Source organism: Schistocerca nitens, chromosome 6, assembly GCF_023898315.1.
Source record: "Schistocerca nitens isolate TAMUIC-IGC-003100 chromosome 6, iqSchNite1.1, whole genome shotgun sequence".
Lineage (NCBI taxonomy): Eukaryota > Metazoa > Arthropoda > Insecta > Orthoptera > Acrididae > Schistocerca > Schistocerca nitens.
In genome coordinates, this window is record NC_064619.1 from 73,523,923 (window position 1) to 73,543,906 (window position 19,984).

The 19,984-nt window shown below is 43.4% G+C and overlaps 1 protein-coding gene across 4 annotated transcripts in view; it reads left to right on the top strand.

The window, feature by feature from the left end:
• The window catches only part of LOC126262474 (endoplasmic reticulum metallopeptidase 1-like), a 254,455-nt gene that overhangs the window by 13,310 nt on the left and 221,161 nt on the right, over nucleotides 1-19,984 (top strand). For 2 of the 4 annotated variants that reach the window (XR_007546733.1, XM_049959136.1), the window contains exon 2: nucleotides 10,999-11,107. The exons of the other annotated variants lie outside the window; for them this stretch is intronic. Coding sequence is in view for 1 of the 2 variants with exons in the window: in XM_049959136.1 (XP_049815093.1) it covers nucleotides 11,060-11,107 (48 nt within the window). In the remaining variant the exon portion in view is untranslated. The remainder of the gene's footprint in view (nucleotides 1-10,998; nucleotides 11,108-19,984) is intronic. 4 annotated transcript variants of the gene reach the window in all.

Consider the following 19,984-nt stretch of genomic DNA (forward strand, 5'->3'; position numbering starts at 1 on the left):
AGGAATAGGTGGCGGAATCCCTACGGTGTTAGAAGCAATAGAAGAACTGCCGGTTTGGCTACCGAGGACAGATGCCCTTGCCCACACGGGAGTGGAGAACTGACAACAGCAGCTGATGTGACGCTCAGTGTGGACGGGCTTGGAGGCAATGGTGTGCCATCAGGGGGCGCCCGGTTGTCCATGCAAAGGTGAAGCTGATCATTGTGCTCGAGCAGTGGCTGCCCTTTGTGCAGACACTGCCCTCAACATCTAATGATGACAGCTGAAATCCATTTAGGGCGGTATCTGAAACAGCACTCCCAGACAGCCACTCCCGGCCAGAAGAGGTGTGGCAGCTGCATGGGTGGGTCCAGGTGAGGACGCAGGAGGTGTAGCAGTGTCCTTGGTTGACACCCATGGGGTAGCTCTGCTGGGCTCTTCTTGCTTAATGGCTTGAAACGGTACGAGGAAAGAAGCCAATCTTAAGTCAACGTTGGATGAAGAATGAGCAACGTACTTTTTCGTCTGAGTTTTGAACATTCGCACAAGGCCTTCCACCTCACCGATAGGCTGTGGATCGAACTGTGGGGTGAGGACATGACAGAAGTCACGGTAATCGGAAAGTTGCAGACTCTTACGATGAAAAATGTGCACTGTTATTGAACGCTAACATTGTGGGCAAGCCTACAAGTGAAAATCAGTTTGGACAAGGCTGTGATGTTGCCAGTTCTGGATGTGGAAACACAATGAATGACATACAGAAAATGAGAATGTGCGTCAACAAGCAGCAGTGAGAAAGGGGCCAGTGAAATCCACACATATGCAGTCCCATACATGCTACACCCGGGGAGCTGCTTGGTGTGTTGCAGCCTGTGAACAAGAGGCTGCAAGGCAGGTAACATCACTGTTCAAACCAGGTCAAAACACATGTTGGTGGGCCAATGCTTTTGTGTGTGATACACCCCAATGACCTGTATGTAATAAAAGGAGAACCACCGAATGAAGCACTGAGGGGACCACTACCCAAGGGCCTGTGTGATCTGTGTCTAAAAGCAGAACACCACCCACAACAGAGAATTTATGTCAGTTGATTTTATAATTACGGAGAGGGTCAGATGCATGATAAGGTGGTGAATTTGGACAAACATGTTGTACAAATGGTATGAACTTGTGCAAAACGGGACCCAAAGCTACAGCCTTTGCGACCCATGTGCTGATTATGGGAAAGCCATCAATCTTGTGCTGTGCGGCAACAATAATGTGGAAGCGAAGTAATTCCTCTTGACGAAATCCTGGGTCCGGACAAGCCAGCAGGTGGGTCAAAGCATCGGCGTTTGTGGTTTGAGTCACAGGGCGAAAATGAGTCTTGTAATTGTAATGCAAAAGGAAAAGAGCCCAACATTGAATGTGATGTGCCGTTTTATCCGGTAATGACACAGAAGGGCTGAATAAGGAAACCAATGGTTTGTGACCAGTGGAATTTCTTCAAACATATACAATGCCCAAAACTTCCTTTTCTATCTGATAGTACCTAGTTTGAGCAGGAGTTAATGTTTGAGGCACAAGAAATAGGCTGTTTGGAGCCATCAGGATATCTGTGAACCAGTATCACTCCCCTAACCTATACTCTGAAGTGTACGTCGCAGGTACCGTGTGAAGGCCTGGGTGGTACGTCATTAAGCTGGGTACAGACTGCAGCATGGTCTTAAGGGTGGAAACATGGTTTCACGAGCCAGTGACCAGTGAAACTGAGTCCCTTTGCACATCAACGCTTGTACTCGCTGTGCAATTGTCGCTACCCCTGGAAAAAATTTATGATAGTAAGTGACTTTGCCTAGGAAAACCTGAAGTTCTTTGATTGTCGTAGGATGTGGAAACCACACACTAGTAGAAACATATTGATGCAGAGGTTTGAGACTCTAGCGAGAACTTTCAAACCCAAGATAAATGATAGAAGGTTGAAAAATTTTATATTTTTCTGAATTGCACTTCAACCCTCAACCTGGAAGACAGAAAAAAATATTACAGAGATTTTGCAAATGTTCCTCTGTGGAGGCACCAGAAAATACAGTGTCATCCAAATAGATTTTGCACAACCCGGCATAGATGCTGTAAGTTGTTCCAAAAAACATTGGAAAATAGCGGGTGTGCTGGCGACTCCAAAAGGCAACTGCAAATATTGGTGCAGTCCAAAAGGGTTATTGACAACTAGCATATGTTGTGACTTTGTATCTAAAGGAGCTTGTAAATAGGCATCCGACAAGTCAATTTTTCACTTTACCTGAAATGGTAACTCTAAACAGCTTAAAAGCATATAATGCAAAAAGATCCTCTGTACAGGTATTATCTACAACAAGAAATGTAAGTGGACGGACTACAGATGTGTAGATCACTGGGGCAGACAATTGGCCAAGAATAGGAACAATCTGTTTATTGTAATTTACTAACTTTCGTGATACAGGGAGAAGCAGAGGGTAGTCCAAGTCATTATAAGTTTGAGAGTTTAACAATCATGTCCATTATAATTATCCGGGCTGTTATGCTGTGGTCAGTTGATGAATTCTGTGTCGATTCCCAACGTTTCGTCTCTGACTGCGGGAGACATCTTCAAGGGGGTCCGTAGCTCGATGGAAGGTCCAACACACCCACTGGCTCAGTAGCTCAGTAGCGAGCCAGTGGGTGTGTTGGACCTTCCATCGAGCTACGGAACCCCTTGAAGATGTCTCCCGCAGTCGGAAACGAAACGTTGGGAATCGACACAGAATTCATCAACCGACCACGGCATAACAGCCCGGATAATTATAATGGACATGATATTTCCGGCCGTGAAAGTCTACATTTTAGTATGAGTTTAACAATGTTACTGCAGCTCCTGTATTCACTTGTGTGTGCAAAACTTTATGAAAAACCATAACATCAGTGAAAAGTTGGTTTGGCGCAACATAAATAGCTGGTACAATGTTTATGTCTATATCTGCATCAGGGTGGTTGTTGTGAATTTTTTTGTTACAAACAAAACCAATGTGACCTTCTTTGTTGCAATTATGACAGGTAGCTCAGCATTTTGGGCAGTCTGGTTGCTCTGGTTAATGTAACAATAAGGGCAGGATGGGAGCATGGAATGTGTATGTTGCTGTTGATTGACCTTTTTACTTTGGTGGTATGGCTGCTGCTGGGAGCGAGGCTGGCCGCCTTGATGCTGTGATGTGTGTGGACCACCATGACCTTGTCTTTCCCCTGCGAACTATCAGAAGCTTGGTGTGGAGGAGAGGGTTGGATTACTAATACTTCATGCCATTAACCGCAGCTCGTGACACCTCGAACGACTGTGCAGTAGCTAAAACCTCAGAGGGATGGATTTTCATACTGGAGGGCATGCTGTCACTCCTCACAAATGATAGCATCTCTCACCATCTGTTCAGCATACGGCTCTTTATGCACATCAGTCACAAAATGATGACGATACCTTAACCCGTGGAGTTCAGCCACATATGCTTGATAAGATTGTTGTAGTTGCTTGTTACAGCCGTAAAACTCAACCCAGGATGTAATAACGTGGGTGCACTATCATGAAAGACGATCACACATTTGGTCAAAAACTGAAGAAGATGGATCCTACAAAGGGGCAGGTAGACATAGGGTTTGATACAGTCTTGGCGATATCCATGAAAAGATCAAGGCATGACACAAAATAGCAACAGTAATCCCAAAGGCTTGGAAGTGTTGTTGCAGATGTTTCTTGTATGCGACCCATTCCTCAACAGACTCATCGTAAGTAGAAAAGGCGAGGTTGATGAACCATGGGGGCTGCGGAGGGCAACAAAAGGTGATACAGACTGAGGAAAAAAGGAAAGGGGAGGGGGACAATGATTGAAGTACCTGAGTTTGACTGTCCAGCACCTACGATTGGTGGTGCAATGCCATGGTGAATGATTCTTGCTTTTCGACCAACCGACGTAAAATGTCCTCCGTAACACCATCAGCCACTGTGAGAATAAATGGAGAATGAACCAGAGTAGAAATTTACTTGGAGAACAGGGCCACAGCCTCCGTGAGACGTGTTGTAATTAGGTGTAAGTACAACATGACCAGTAGACTGAACACAACTTTATTCCCTGGAAGCCTTGACAACTTGAACACATTATTTAACTAACATTCCGCAGGAACCAATTATGTAGGCAAAGAACTGTAGCAATACACACAGAGAACTGAGACCAACACACACACACACACACACACACACACACACACACACACACACAAAAACAAGTATAAGGTGTCCTGTGGGCATAACTAAGGAAGCAGCATTTTTTCTCAAAATAGCAGTGTTCCTGTTAATTTATAATGTAGCTGGCATTCGCGCAAATTGTATTAAGAAGCGTCTTTGATAGTTTATTGTTGAAGAAACTTACGGTTTGATAGTCTTTTCTCTTATTTGGCTGTGTAGTGTGACACATTCTTAATGGGAACTATAGAATGTGTGAATGAATGAATGATTGAATAATGGAGGGATGCAGTAATAGCAAGATTATTTAAAACAAGGAAAAAATTGATAGGCATTTACTTAACTTGAAATTACATGCTAGGTCTTCCCTTTAATTTTATTTGCACAGAGAGCTTTACATAAAATGTTTTATTTATTATTTTAGAATAATTCTTGAATAGAGTAAACTGATGTGTCACACAGATACTTTTTAGACTATTTTTAATGAAAGAGGTGTTACTTCTCATTCCTTTGATGTTATTAGGCAATGAACTGCATATTTTACTGCCATCCTGCTTTATCCCCTTTTGTGTGAGTACAAACACTTCAGCCCAGAGAGGAATTTGTCTTTCCTTCTAATGCTGTGATCATAATATTAACAACTTATTTCAAACTAAGCATGGTTATTAATGACAAAAACACATGAGACAGTAAATGTACTGAGATGTTATAGTCATTATAACAAGTCGTTTGAAAAGATTATGGTATGAGGTTCAGGGACATACCTCAAACATAATTCTAATTGCTCTTTTATGATCTCAGGAGACTTTTTTTAAATTTTATGTTGGCATGTTACCTCTGAATATTATGCTGTAACATGTTATGGGATGAAAGTAGCAAGGATATGTTAACACGGAGATACTGTAGTAACCAAAATAGGAGATATCTCTTAGAATAAACATTGCTGATGACAACTGTTTTACTTTCTGGGCAATGTGACTTTTCCAGTCCAACCCACTGTCAAAATGAACACCAAGAAAATTTCAGAAGTACACTTACAGCAAGTGCCAAGAAAGGATAAAAATGTGCAAAACCAGCTATAAAAATATTATGCCAGGTCAATAATGGGAGACACGAGAGACAATGTTTGAAAGTTCCTCTTGTTTATTCACTCACTATCAGCAATTCTACTAAAAATGCAGTAAATTGTGATACTAAAAGAAAAGTAAACCAGCACACAAGCCAAAAGTTGATTTGTGGACTGCAGTATTTTACAAGGCATGGTCCTAATGGAGATGGTATGCCTTTTTCTTCCTCTAACGTTTGAACTAACTGACACTGTTATATAAAAGGCACACACAGTTTAACATATGTTCCAAATCTCAGTGGAGCTTGAAATGTTTGTGTTACTGCAGGCGAAAGAAGTCAGAAGTGGTTAAGAACCAACTAGGGCAATAATCTGGAGCCTCTTGATTTGTGATTGGCACCTAGCCGCAAAGCCACAAGAACTGTGCTATGCGCAACTGCAACATCAGAATATAAATAATATCCTCATTGACTTTAAATCATTCCTTTAATTCCAGTTTACACTAAAGTAAATAGGTGTGAACAAGGATTTACAGAATAATTCCCCAGTGTTCACTACGCTTTCCTTGTACCTATGAAGAAGTGTTTACACTTGGGAGAATGAAAGAGAATACAAAAGAATGAGCTTTGAAGCATTCAAACACTTCTCTCTCTCCCTCCCTCCCTCTTTCCCTCCCTCCTTCCCTCCACCCCCTCCCTCTCCCACCCTCTCACCCTCCCCCATTTTCTTCTTCAGAACTAAGCCCAGGCAGGATTCCTCTAGCATGCTGTTGGTAAGGAAGTACGCGAAATAAAAAGAAAAATGTTATGGATTCCCCCCCCCCCCCCCCCCCCAAGTATGTTAGTGGTGTACCTTCCCCCAACTACATCTGCAGCCTTGTTAGTATTGTTCCAAAACATTACATTACATGTTTATTGGCTAGGTTTTGACTGACTGTGATTGAGGGTAAAGTTGCAAAACCAGGCAATAACTACAGACAAACAACATTAACTGAAGAACAGTTAACACGTAGTCTCCAATTCCAAGCAACTGAGACAGTTATGCAAGTCTGTTACTTAACCCAGTCCCAAACTTGTGTCCTTTTTATTCCTTTGGCAGCTTCTGGTCAAACTTTATGTTGTCAGTTTTTATTTTTGTCCTGTGGATTTTGTGGACCCATAAGCACTTGTAACACTTATGTTCTAGTAGTAATATTACATTTCCCACTGACCACTCGATCCCAAACAATCACATTCATTAAAAAAAGTAATTTGTGCAAGAAAAACAACAGAATTTGAAAGTAAATGCTGTCTGTGCTCTTCACACATAGGTGATTGTTAAAATGGAGAACATGAAAACTGAAAGATTGACAACCAGCGGAACACAAGCAAGCATGGGTAAGTGTGGAACTGGATATGACTGAATGCTGCTCTCCCACTCTTACCTTCCATTTACACCTAAGAGAATGCTCTGTTCATTGGTGCTTGTTTGCTTGTGTGTGCTCTGCTGAAAATCAAGCTTTTGTTTCTGAGTGGAGTCCTGTATTATGGTGCAAAACTCTTAGGCAACCTGACTACTGGTATAAGGCAGAAAACTGGAAATACTGCTGTATTCACAGTAAATTGGTAACATACTCCCTCCAAATTTTCTGAAGAACTGAATTTGGCATTACAGAATCCTTTGGTAAATAATTTCAGGAGCTGTATTTAAAGTCAACAACTAAATGGAATTAATGTGTTTCTGCAGACAATATCTACAGAAAAGCCTTCCAACTTGTACTAGGAAATTTGCACCTTGCCACTAACAGCTTTGAAGTCTTCAGAAAGCTTGTGGAAAATACACGTTGGGGAGTACTTATGACCTTTTTTTTTAAGTCTGCTCCTACCCACCATACTCATTTCCCTTTGTTATCAAATTAACATTTCTTTGAAGCCTCAGGGGTGTCTTGACAATCTACCCCTCTTTTAGCCAAGTTGCACCATAAAGTTCTTGTCTCTACGGTTCGATTCAGAACCTCTTTATTAATTAACCATTTCTACGCGCCTGTCTTCAGTATTCTACTGTAACACCATATTTAGACCAACAAAAAAGCAGCAGATGGGAAGTTAGAAGGTCTCTGAACTGTTCTTGTGTTTACACATCATACTTCAATTAGCTGCATGTGAGTGTTTTGTTTTCTTATTGTTATTTCCATATCGCAATTTGCATCATGCTATGTAAATTATTGTATAAATGTTACTAACACTCATTCAAGTTGCAGACACGGCACAATTAAAAGATATAAATTAATAGAGGGAAACATTCCACGTGGGAAAAATATATCTAAAAACAAAGATGATGTGACTTACCAAACGAAAGCGCTGGCACGTCGATAGACACACAAACAAACACAAACATACACACAAAATTCAAGCTTTCGCAACAAACTGTTGCCTCATCAGGAAACAGGGAAGGAGAGGGAAAGACGAAAGGATGTGGGTTTTAAGGGAGAGGGTAAGGAGTCATTCCAATCCCGGGAGCGGAAAGACTTACCTTAGGGGGAAAAAAGGATGGGTATACACTCGCACACACACACATATCCATCCACACATATACAGACACAAGCAGACATATTTAAAGACAAAGAGTTTGGGCAGAGATGTCAGTCGAGGCAGAAGTGCAGAGGCAAAGATGTTGTTGAATGACAGGTGAGGTATGAGTGGCGGCAACTTGAAATTAGCGGAGATTGAGGCCTGGTGGATAACGGGAAGAGAGGATATATTGAAGAGCAAATTCCCATCTCCGGAGTTCGGATAGGTTGGTGTTAGTGGGAAGTATCCAGATAACCCGGACGGTGTAACACTGCGCCAAGATGTGCTGGCCGTGCACCAAGGCATGTTTAGCCACAGGGTGATCCTCATTACCAACAAACACTGTCTGCCTGTGTCCATTCATGCGAATGGACAGTTTGTTGCTGGTCATTCCCACATAGAATGCATCACAGTGTAGGCAGGTCAGTTGGTAGATCACGTGGGTGCTTTCACACGTGGCTCTGCCTTTGATCGTGCACACCTTCCGGGTTACAGGACTGGAGTTGGTGGTGGTGGGAGGGTGCATGGGACAGGTTTTACACCGGGGGCGGTTACAAGGGTAGGAGCCAGAGGGTAGGGAAGGTGGTTTGGGGATTTCATAGGGATGAACTAAGAGGTTACGAAGGTTAGGTGGACGGCGGAAAGACACTCTTGGTGGAGTGGGGAGGATTTCATGAAGGATGGATCTCATTTCAGGGCAGGATTTGAGGAAGTCGTATCCCTGCTGGAGAGCCACATTCAGAATCTGATCCAGTCCCGGAAAGTATCCTGTCACAATTGGGGCACTTTTGTGGTTCTTCTGTGGGAGGTTCTGGGTCTGAGAGGATGAGGAAGTGGCTCTGGTTATTTGCTTCTGTACCAGGTCGGGAGGGTAGTTGCGGGATGCGAAAGCTGTTGTCAGGTTGTTGGTGTAATGCTTCAGGGATTCCGGACTGGAGCAGATTCGTTTGCCACGAAGACCTAGGCTGTAGGGAAGGGACCGTTTGATGTGGAATGGGTGGCAGCTGTCGTAATGGAGGTACTGTTGCTTGTTGGTGGGTTTGATGTGGATGGACGTTTGAAGCTGGCCATTGGACAGGTGGAGGTCAACATCAAGGAAAGTGGCATGGAATTTGGAGTAGGAATAGGTGAATCTGATGGAACCAAAGGAGTTGAGGTTGGAGAGGAAATTCTGGAGTTCTTCTTCACTGTGAGTCCAGATCATGAAGATGTCATCAATAAATCTGTACCAAACTTTGGGTTGGCAGGCTTGGGTAACCAAGAAGGCTTCCTCTAAGCGACCCATGAATAGGTTGGCGTATGAGGGGGCCATCCTGGTACCCATGGCTGTTCCCTTTAATTGTTGGTATGTCTGGCCTTCAAAAGTGAAGAAGTTGTGGGTCAGGATGAAGCTGGCTAAGGTAATGAGGAAAGAGGTTTTAAGTAGGGTGGCAGGTGATCGGCGTGAAAGGAAGTGCTCCATCGCAGCGAGGCCCTGGACGTGCGGGATATTTGTGTATAAGGAAGTGGCATCAATGGTTACAAGGATGGTTTCCAGGGGTAACGGATTGGGTAAGGATTCCAGGCATTCGAGGAAGTGGTTGGTGTCTTTGATGAAGGATGGGAGACTGCATGTAATGGGTTGAAGGTGTTGATCTACGTAGGCGGAGATACGTTCTGTGGGGGCTTGGTAACCAGCTACAATGGGGCGGCCGGGATGAGGATCACCCTGTGGCTAAACATGCCTTGGTGCACGGTCAGCACATCTTGGCGCAGTGTTACACCGTCCGGGTTATCTGGATACTTCCCACTAACACCAACCTATCCGAACTTCGGAGATGGAAACTTGCTCTTCAATATATCCTCTCTTCCCGTTATCCACCAGGCCTCAATCTCCGCTAATTTCAAGTTGCCGCCACTCATACCTCACCTGTCATTCAACAACATCTTTGCCTCTGCACTTCTGCCTCGACTGACATCTCTGCCCAAACTTTTTGTCTTTAAATATGTCTGCTTGTGTCTGTATATGTGTGGATGGATATGTGTGTGTGTGCGAGTGTATACCCGTCTTTTTTTCCCCCTAAGGTAAGTCTTTCCGCTCCCGGGATTTGAATGACTCCTTACCCTCTCCCTTAAAACCCACATCCTTTCATCTTTCCCTCTCCTTCCCTCTTTCCTGATGAGGCAACAGTTTGTTGCGAAAGCTTGAATTTTGTGTGTATGTTTGTGTTTGTTTGTGTGTCTATCGACGTGCCAACGCTTTTGTTTGGTAAGTCACATCATCTTTGTTTTTAGATATACAATTAAAAGATAGTTACATAAAGCTTTTGGCTACAGGCTTCATCAGTGAAAGAGACACACACACCATTCACATACACAAGCAGGCACACCTCATTCACACATGACTACCAACTCCAGTGTCTTGGGCCTAAATGCCGGCCCACGATGCTGGAGTTGGTGGTTGTGTGTGCATGAGGTGTGCTTGCTTGTGAGTGTGAATGGGTGTCTCTCTCTTGCATTTTTGCCTTCTTTTATTGTTTTATGTAGAATGTACTTACCTATACTCCATTTTATAATGGCTTTCAGTATCAGCCACATTTGTTGTGCATTTGCCAAACATGAACTATGTATTGTCACTTCATCCTTTGAACAAGTTTTCAGTGATGCACTAGCAGTTCAACCAAACACAAATATTCTCCTAGCTTTCTCTATGACATTTTTGCCTCTGGTGGCCAATCTTCTTGTAATAGCATCATGGTCTTTAATCCCCTCATTGTTGACATTCTGTAAATGAGGTGGCCATAAATTACTCTTTTATGGTGGGTTGTTGGACTAGTTGGTTGAATAAATTGTCAGATAGTGTTTTCAATGTTATTGTGTAAGTCTATGTGCGTTATTGCTGTTAACATACTCATTGTTTTCCCAGTCAATGTTGGGCAGGTTTCGTCACCTGCTACGACCATATGCTGTGAGTATTCTGTGCTACCAAATTTAGGCTACCTTTGAATGATCCTAGGACTTTTGTGTCTGAATCTAGTGGTCAGTAGAAGGATCAGATTTGTTAATTTAAGTTCACAAACCCCAGCTGTCCCAGTCAGATTCATTTTGGGCTTCAGTAGACCTAATTCTTCTGCTCGTCACTATAAACACTCTTACTCCCAGAGAGTCTAATCAATCTTTCCCTTGTATGTTCCATGCAGTGTTGAAAAATTATCTACATTCTACCTAGGATGTCAACCGTTTCTCAACTTGTAATGTAATATGTGGGTGCCAGCTTTCAAGGAGGGATGTGAACTCTGGGACTGTACTGTAAGTACTATGCCAGTTAGCAACTAATGTTTTGAAAATGTCACTTTCTGTATTTCCTACATTGTCTGTTGCAATAATTGGTTTATCTGATGATTGTTTTTCTGCTGGGGTGCTTGAAGTTTTATCTAATTAAAAAAGAAAAAAAGAAAAAAATGTTTCTGTAGTCTGCCACGTGAGTGGCCATTTCTGGTGTATATTTTTCACCAGAGCTACTGATGGTGACTTCACAACTTTACAAACGTTTCACTATTTAATGTAGGTTGAAGAAAGGTGAAGCCTCTGATTTAGACCCGCCACTCGGCTCCAGGCCACAGGAGCCCCAATCAGTTCTCAGAATGGTGCTGTGAGTTGACAGGTGCCAAGAGACCTCACAAGTGAGGCTAGCTGTCTTCACCTCTCCCACCAGACTATGTAAACAACTGGTAACGATCTCAGAACTTGGGTGACAGATGCTGTTGATGCCGATGTGAGTCTACAGCTGACTGCAACCTGTGCTTTCAGTTGCTTCTGGGATGACGTCTTCCACTTGAGAGACTATCCCTCCTGGCATACACACTGATTGGACATTTGGTTTGTTTCCATTATGTGATACCAATTCCCTGAGAGAAGCCATCACATGTCTAACATTGGAACTGCCTTCTGCTGACAGCCCCTTCTTTTTCCTCTGTGGGTGTCCTGAGCATGAGAGTACAGAAATCCACTGCTGAAGCAGGAGAGGCAAGACCCGCTGTCTGTCATATTACCAGTGGGAGGCTGTGGCTCAAACATATTTTTTAAACTGTGGGGCTAGCCTTTTGGCTATTAGCCACATACAATGTTCCTCATGAAATAGCTCCAGACCTGGGCAGATCGTGCTATGCTAAAGCTAACATATTTTGACTATTGAGAATGCCTATTGACTTGCTGATAGAATTTTGTGTGGTAATGCTGGAAGAATATAGTCTCTAATTATTTTTATTGGAAATATTTAGTTCTCATCCGGTGGCTCAAGGATGTGTCGTGTATTGGTCATTTTGTGCAGTGCATAACTGACAAATTCTCACAATGTTTCATATGTATAGCTCTGTAGTGGAAAACCATATGTAGACATGAGGATAGATTTAGAAATTAATACTGTACATGTATAATAATACTTGACTGCAGCAGGGGTATTTTCATTGGCAAGTCTCTGTGATTGGTGTGAATGTGTGTATTTTACTAGAAAAAAGCACGAGCTCAAAAGCTAGTGTGAATACTGTTTTCTATTCTGTGCATCTATGCACTACTTGTCTATCTGTTATAGGCGAGTGACTGCCTTTTCCTTATTTTAAATGCTGTAGACTTGCTGTTCAAGTAATAATCCCTTATTCTTTAAAATGGAACCTAGTAGCACATTTTCTCCATGATATCCCTTGCATTGCTCTTGTAAATATTCACTGCTAAGAACTACTTCTGGATTCTGAAGAACCTATTGAAGCTGTGGCGTCGATAGGTCACATTGACCATGTAAAGCATGATCTTTGAACTCTTAACTGCTCTGATGAGCCGCCATGTTTATGTTCCCGTCAGCCTTTGTACCTTGTACAGTGTACACGTGTATCTTTCTTTGTGCTGAAATATATGTATGTATAGACATTTATGGGAACAGTTTGTTGCGTATACAGTTATCCATATTCCCATTTCCCATAAAGCTAATGCCAATGATAGTTGGAAACATACTACAAAAGGTAAGATAACATGCACATCTTCACACATACATGACCACTGTCTCTGGGTGCTGTAGCTGGACTGTGGACAGCAGTTGTGCCTCATGGTAACAGTAATCTGGTGTAGGTGATGTGGATGAAGAGGGGGCATGGGGCAGGGAGGGGGAGGTATAATAGGGTAGGGGTTGGGGAAGATGTAGTGCTGCTTGTGGGAGCAGGCAGGGACATGGTCGGGACAAGGTGGGGCCACTAGGTGCAGTTGGAAGGTTTGGGTTTGGTGAGGGGGAAAAGGGAATTGGAAAAGGAGAGGAGTAGGGGGGAGGTAGAAGGCTGTGTAGTGCTGGAGTGGGAGCAGGCAAGAAGATTGGTAAGGTGGTGGACAGGGACTAGCGAAGGTTGAGACCAGGGGGGTTATGGGAATGAAAGAAACAATGCAGGGAGAGTTCCCACACCTGCAGTTCCAAAAAGCTGGTGTTGATAAGAAGGGTCCAGATGACGCAGGCTGTGAAGCAGGTATAGAAGTGAAGCACATTGTTTTGGGCAGCATGTTTAGCAAGTGGTGGTCCAACTGCCTTTTGGCCACTGTTTGTTGGTGGCCATTCATGTGGACAGACAGCTTGTTAGTTGTCATGCCCACATAGAAGGTAGCACAATGGTTGCAGCTTAATTTGTAGATTACATGGCTGCATTTACAGGTAGCCCTGCCTTTGATGGTACAGGAGAGAAAGGATGCAGGTAACCAGTGGGAGGGTTGGAGGGAACGGTATCTGACACCAGGGAGGAAGATCGAGTTTGGCACAGGTGAGCTCGCTCTGCCACAGGCAAGGGAGTTGCATGTGGCAAAGAGTGACATGGTGGAGCAAATTGGGTGGGAGATAGAACAGAGAAAGAGGGATACTGCAGAGAGGATAATGCAATGGTAGAATAACTGAAGTGGGGGGACAGAGGGTAACAGAGATTGAAGCAACAAGGATTTGCAAGACTGGAGCACAGGATGCAAGGAAAATTCCCATCTACGTAATTTAGAGAGGTTGGATGGCAGACGATTCAGATGACAAGGATGATGAAGCAACCATTGAAGTCAGGGATGTTGTGTCCAGCAGCTTATTCTACTACTAGGGCCCGGTTTCATGTAGTCCATTCATTCAGGATGAAAGCTGCTTAGTGGTCTGTCCACATAAAAATCTGTCGAAAGATTAGAATGCAACTAATGTACGATATGACGGCTCTCACAGGTGGCCCAACTCTAGAATAAGTTATGCATAAGAGGGGACTAGAATAGAAAGTTATGCATGGGTGTATAGTAAAATGTCTGCACCTACTATGGACGTGTAATCTGTAACCAAATCCAAGTTTGTCATAAGTGGAGCACGTAATAAACACCAAGAACGACAACCAGCAAGTCAAGGCCCAGAGCAGGGTTTGTATACATACAGAAACTAGGTGTGATTTGTAACTACATGTCTGGTGTGTTATAGTAGGCTTAGCTGTATTGATTTGCTTAGCCTATAGCTGTCAGTGGCTCAGCCCTCATTCCCTGCATTCCACACTTCTGGCGACATTCCTTGCACGTGAGTGCAACACCTCTGATCGACTATCAGTATTATCCACTGGTGGGAATACTAATGTCCCCCTCCTTCCCTTACATAAATGTTCTCATTGATGCTGTTTTCAGCAGCAGTGGGGGACAGGTGGTTGGATGGGTTGAATGGAAGAACTCTCCACCAATGAATCCAGTATCATCAGCTTGGGGCTGATCCATCAGGAGGCCTAGCTGAGGACATAAGAGGTGGTGAAGGTGGCAGCACATCCGTGGCAGTGGACTGCTCAGGTGCCACTGGGGTGAGGGACAGTTGAGATGAAGGTATGAAGATAGTGGTTCTGGCCCCATAGAATCCCAAACCGTGAGGAGAATGTCAGAGACCTGGCTGCATTTTCCTGGTGTCCAGTCTGGGGATTGGAGGTAGAGGCAAGACCAGAGGCACCAAATGCAACTGGGGTCACAGCCAAAACTGACAGGTGACAAGTTTGGTGGACGTGGCCAGCTGCATTGTCAAACAGCTGACAGCTTCTGCTTTGGTCCATCCTGGAGGTTGGCCAGATGTGTGTGCCCAGACATAGGCACCCCCATTCGTAAGTGGACCTGTATACAGGATGGGGACACTGCACAGGACACAGGCTAACAGGATGTGATGCCGGCACCTGTATATTTTGATTTGACAGACCCACATTTATGGGTGTTGGCCTATACGTCACAAGGAAGCTGTGTAAAACTGACACCTGTAAAGTATTTTGCATCTGTGTCTTGAATATGTGAACCAGCCATAAGTCTCAGCATTGGAGGCAGGGTGAAAGGAGGCTGCACTCAAATGTTTGATGCTGTTATGGCAACAGAAGGCCTGGAACAGAGGGGATGTAAATTGGGGCCAATTGTTCAGCTCCAGGGTACAAGGTGCTTCTCAACAGTGAAAATCCTCTTAAGGGCATGTTGATAGCAGAGGTGGTGGTAGTGTACACACCAAAAACAAGAAGGCATCCACCACCACCACCACCACAAGCAGCCATTTAACTCCCTGAATAGCCTGGCAAAATCAATGTGAACCCTCACCAGTGGGTGATCAGGATGGAGCCGTGCCGAAAATAGTTGTGCTGAGGATGCCTTGATTGAGGGAGCAGGAGCAGCTTCCGTTGCTGGCACTGGTGCGGACCAGTAGGCGTACTGTCAGGCCAATGCCTTCGTGGGCATATTACCCCAATGATCTTGAAGTAGCTGGAAGATGTGAGCCCAGAGAAACAGCAGTATGATGGCCCAGCTGTCAGAATCCATCATAGGCAATGTTAAGATGTTCTGTGTGGCATTGAGCTGGTAGCACAGTGCGAAATAATTTCAAAAAACCTGGTCGACCTGATGGGAAACCTACTCTGCTACCCTTTCTGGACCACCAACGAAACCTTCCGTAGGAGTTCATTGTGGGACAATGCTGATGCACCTCACTTGACATTGGAGAATTTGTTGAGGAGAATTTGTGCGGCAGGACAGGGCTTCTGCAGTGGTGTGTTGGGCAATGGGTGAAAACATTCAAGAACTGCAGATGCTGCACCGTTTTGTCCGGAACCTGAGATGACGTTAAAATAAGGAAATCAAAGGTTTGTTGTCAGTCAGCAGTTGGAGTTAGCTATCATGCAAATACACTTGAAATTTCTTGGCCCCAAAATGTGTGGGAATAGATAAGTTGCGCAGCATTCAGCACTTAGGTGGCGAAGGCTATTGGGTGCTCAAAACCATCTGACAGCTTGTGGGAGAAAACTGCCACTATGGTGTACTTGTATGTGTTCGTTACCAGTGTCAATGACAGGACCAGCTTGTATGCCATCAGACATGGCACCATTTTCAGACTGACCTCAAGGAATTGAAAAGCCTGTTGACAGGTGACCGATGACACAGAGTTGAGACCCCTTTTGTGCAGCTGGTTGAGAGGGTGTGTGATTTGTGCCACTTGGGGGATAAAGTTGATGTATGATGAGAGAAAAGAAATTATTCAGGTAGTGAAGGGAGACGAAAATTTAATAGTCATGGGTGACTGGAATTTGACAGTAGGAAAAGGAAGAGAAGGAAACGTAGTAGGTGAATATGGATTGGGGCTAAGAAATGAAAGAGGAAGCCGCCTGGTAGAATTTTGTACAGTGCCTAACTTAATCGTAGCTAACATTTGGTTCAAGAATCATGAAAGAAGGTTGTATACATGGAAGAACCCTGAAGATACTAGAAGGTTTCAGATAGATTATATAATGGTAAGACAGATATTTAGGAACCAGATTTTAAATCGTAAGACATTTCCAGAGGCAGATGTGGACTCTGACCAAAATCTATTGGTTATGAACTGTAGATTACAACTGAAGAAACAACAAAAAGGTGGGAATTTAAGGAGATGGGACCTGGATAAACTGACTAAACCAGAGGTTGTACAGAGTTTCAGGGAGAGCATAAGGGAACAATTGACAGGAATGGGGGAAATAAATACGGTAGAAGAAGAATGGGTAGCTTTGAGGAATGAAATAGTGAAGGCAGTAGAGGATCAAGTAGGTAAAAAGACGAGGGCTAGTAGAAATCTTTGGGTAACAGAAGAGATACTGAATTTAATTGATGAAAGGAGAAAATACAAAAATGCAGTAAGTGAAGCAGGCAAAAAGGAATACAAATGTCTTAAAAATGAGATCGACAGGAAGTGCAAAATGGCTAAGCAGGGATGGCTAGAGGACAAATCTAAGGATGTAGAGGCTTGTCTCACTAGGGGTAAGATAGATACTGCCTACAGGAAAATTAAAGAGACCATTCGAGAAAGAGAACCACTCACATGAATATCAAGATCTCAGATGGAAACCCAGTTCTAAGCAAAGAAGGGAAAGCAGAAAGGTGGAAGGAGTATACAGAGGGTCTATACAGGGGCGATGTTCTTGAGGACAATATCATGGAAATGGAAGAGGAGGTAGATGAAGATGAAATGGAAGATATGATACTGTGTGAAGAGTTTGACAGAGCACTGAAAGACCTTAGTCAAAACAAGCCCCTGGGAGTAGACAACATTCCATTAGAACTACTGACAGCCTTGGGAGAGCCAGTCCTGACAAAGCTCTACCATCTGGTAAGCAAGATGTATGAGACAGGCAAAATTCCCTCAGACTTCAAGAAGAATATAATAATTCCAATCCCAAAGAAAGCAGGTGTTGACAGATGTGAAAATTACCAAACTATCAGTTTAATAAGTCACAGCTGCAAAATACTAATGCGAATTCTTTACAGGCGAATCGAAAAACTGGTAGAAGCGGACCTCGGGGAAGATCAGTTTGGATTCCGTAGATATGTTGGAACGCGTGAGGCAATACTGACCCTACGACTTAGAAGAAAGATTAAGGAAAGGCAAACCTATGTTTATAGCATTTGTAGACTTAGAGAAAGGTTTTGACGATGTTGACTAGAATATTCTCTTTCAAATTCTGAAGGTGGCAGGGGTAAAATACAGGGAGTGAAAGGCTATTTTCAATTTGTACAGAAACCAGATGGCAGTTACAAGAGTCGAGGACATGAAAGGGAAGCAGCGGTTGAGAAGGGAGTGAGACAGGGTTGTAGCCTGTCCCCGATGCTATTCGATCTGTATATTGAGCAAGCAGTAAAGGAAGCAAAAGAAAAGTTCGGAGTAGTTATTAAAATCCATGGAGAAGAAAGAAAAACTTCGAGGTTCGCCGATGACATTGTAATTCTGTCAGAGACAGCAAAGGACTTGGAAGAGCAGTTGAATGGAATGGACAGTGTCTTGAAAGGAGGGTATAAGATGAACATCAACAAAAGCAAAACGAGGATAATGGAATGTAGTCGAATTAAGTCGGGTGATGCTGAGGGAATTAGATTAGGAAATGAGACACTTAAAGTAGTAAAGGAGTTTAACTATTTGGGGAGCAAAATAACTGCTGATGGTCGAAGTAGAGAGGATATAAAATGTAGACTGGCAATGCCAAGAAAAGCGTTTCTGAAGAAGAGAAATTTGTTAACATCGAGTATAGATTTAAGTGTAAGGAAGTCGTTTCTGAGAGTATTTGTATGGAGTGTAGCCATGTATGGAAGTGAAACATGGACAATAAATAGTTTAGAAAAGAAGAGAATAGAAGCTTTTAAAATGTGGTGCTACAGAAGAATACTGAAGATTAGATGGGTAGATCACATAACTAATGAGGAGGTATTGAATAGAATTGGGGAGACGAGGAGTTTGTGGCACAACTTGACTAGAAGAAGGGATCGGTTGGTAGGACATGTTCTGAGGCATCAAGGGATCACCAATTTGGTACTGGAGGGCAGCATGGGGGGTAAAAATCATAGAGGGAGACCAAGAGGTGAATACACTAAGCAGATTCAGAAGGATGTAGGCTGCAGTAGGTACTGGGAGAAGCTTGCACAGGATAGAGTAGCATGGAGAGCTGTATCAAACCAGTCTCAGGACTGAAGACCACAACAACAACAACAAAATGTGATTTTACCCAGAAATGACTACAATTGTTTAAGGTTAGCTATGGCTGGCATGTCCATGATTGCATTGACATGGTCGCCCATAGGTGAGATATCTTTGTGATTAAGTGCCCCGAGTATTTAATGCAGGGGTCAAAGAAGCAGCACTTTTCAACTGACAGCATAAACCACTTCCATGGAACTGTTTAAAGGGTGATGTTCTGAATATGTCAACCCCATGACTGTATTGTTATCCAAATAATTGATTTAGTGCAGAATACCTTGAATCGGTTGTTTTAAATAGTTTTGGAAAATGGTGGGTGCAGTTGCAACCCCAAACAGTAAACAGCTGTGTATTTACAAGCTGAATGAAATATTTAAAACTAACAACTGATGTGATGCATCATCAAGCAGCAGTTGGAGATACACATTCTTTAAATCAATAATCAAATAATAATGACCCCTGCCAGTTAAGTCAACGGCTCCTCTGGCTGAGGCGGTGGGTAAACATCAGTATAGCAATGGGAGTTAATAGTGGATATGTAACGACATGTTTGGTATTTTAATGACTGTCATAGGTCTTGCCCATTGACTGAAAGAAGTCGAAGAGACAACGGCTTGGTCGTGAAGCCATGCAAATTCAGCTTGAACAGCCTCAAAAACCCCAAATGGAAGCAGGCAAACTCAGTAAGATTTAGATACTGCAGAAGGCCTCAGAGAAATGTGAACCATAAAGTTATGTGCACACCCAAGTTTTGGTTAAAAAATCTCGCTACATGTCATGCAAAGTTCTACAAGATCATAAGAAGACTTTGTGTCTTGCACTAAATTAACTTGGTCCTCTACTCTGAATCCAAAACTGGTAAAGGTATCTAAGCTGAAATTGCTATTAGTGTAGGAACATGCACAACTAAGAAGATTAGTATGTGTTCCACATATTTGTACTTTGCTGCCAATGACAGTTCTCACAGGAGAGGCTGTAGGAAACAGCCCGGTGCCAGGTCTGCCGTAGCAGAGGGTAACTGAGCTGGTGACATGTCCTCATTGATTCTAGACATGGCAGCACTAGTGCCCAGTTGGAATTCCACAAATTGGCTGAACAGCATCAAGTCCAAAGTGATCTTTCACAGTGGCAGGGTATACACCTGCTCATCAGTCGTAAGTGTGTGGGCTGCAGCTGAACAAGCAGCCAAC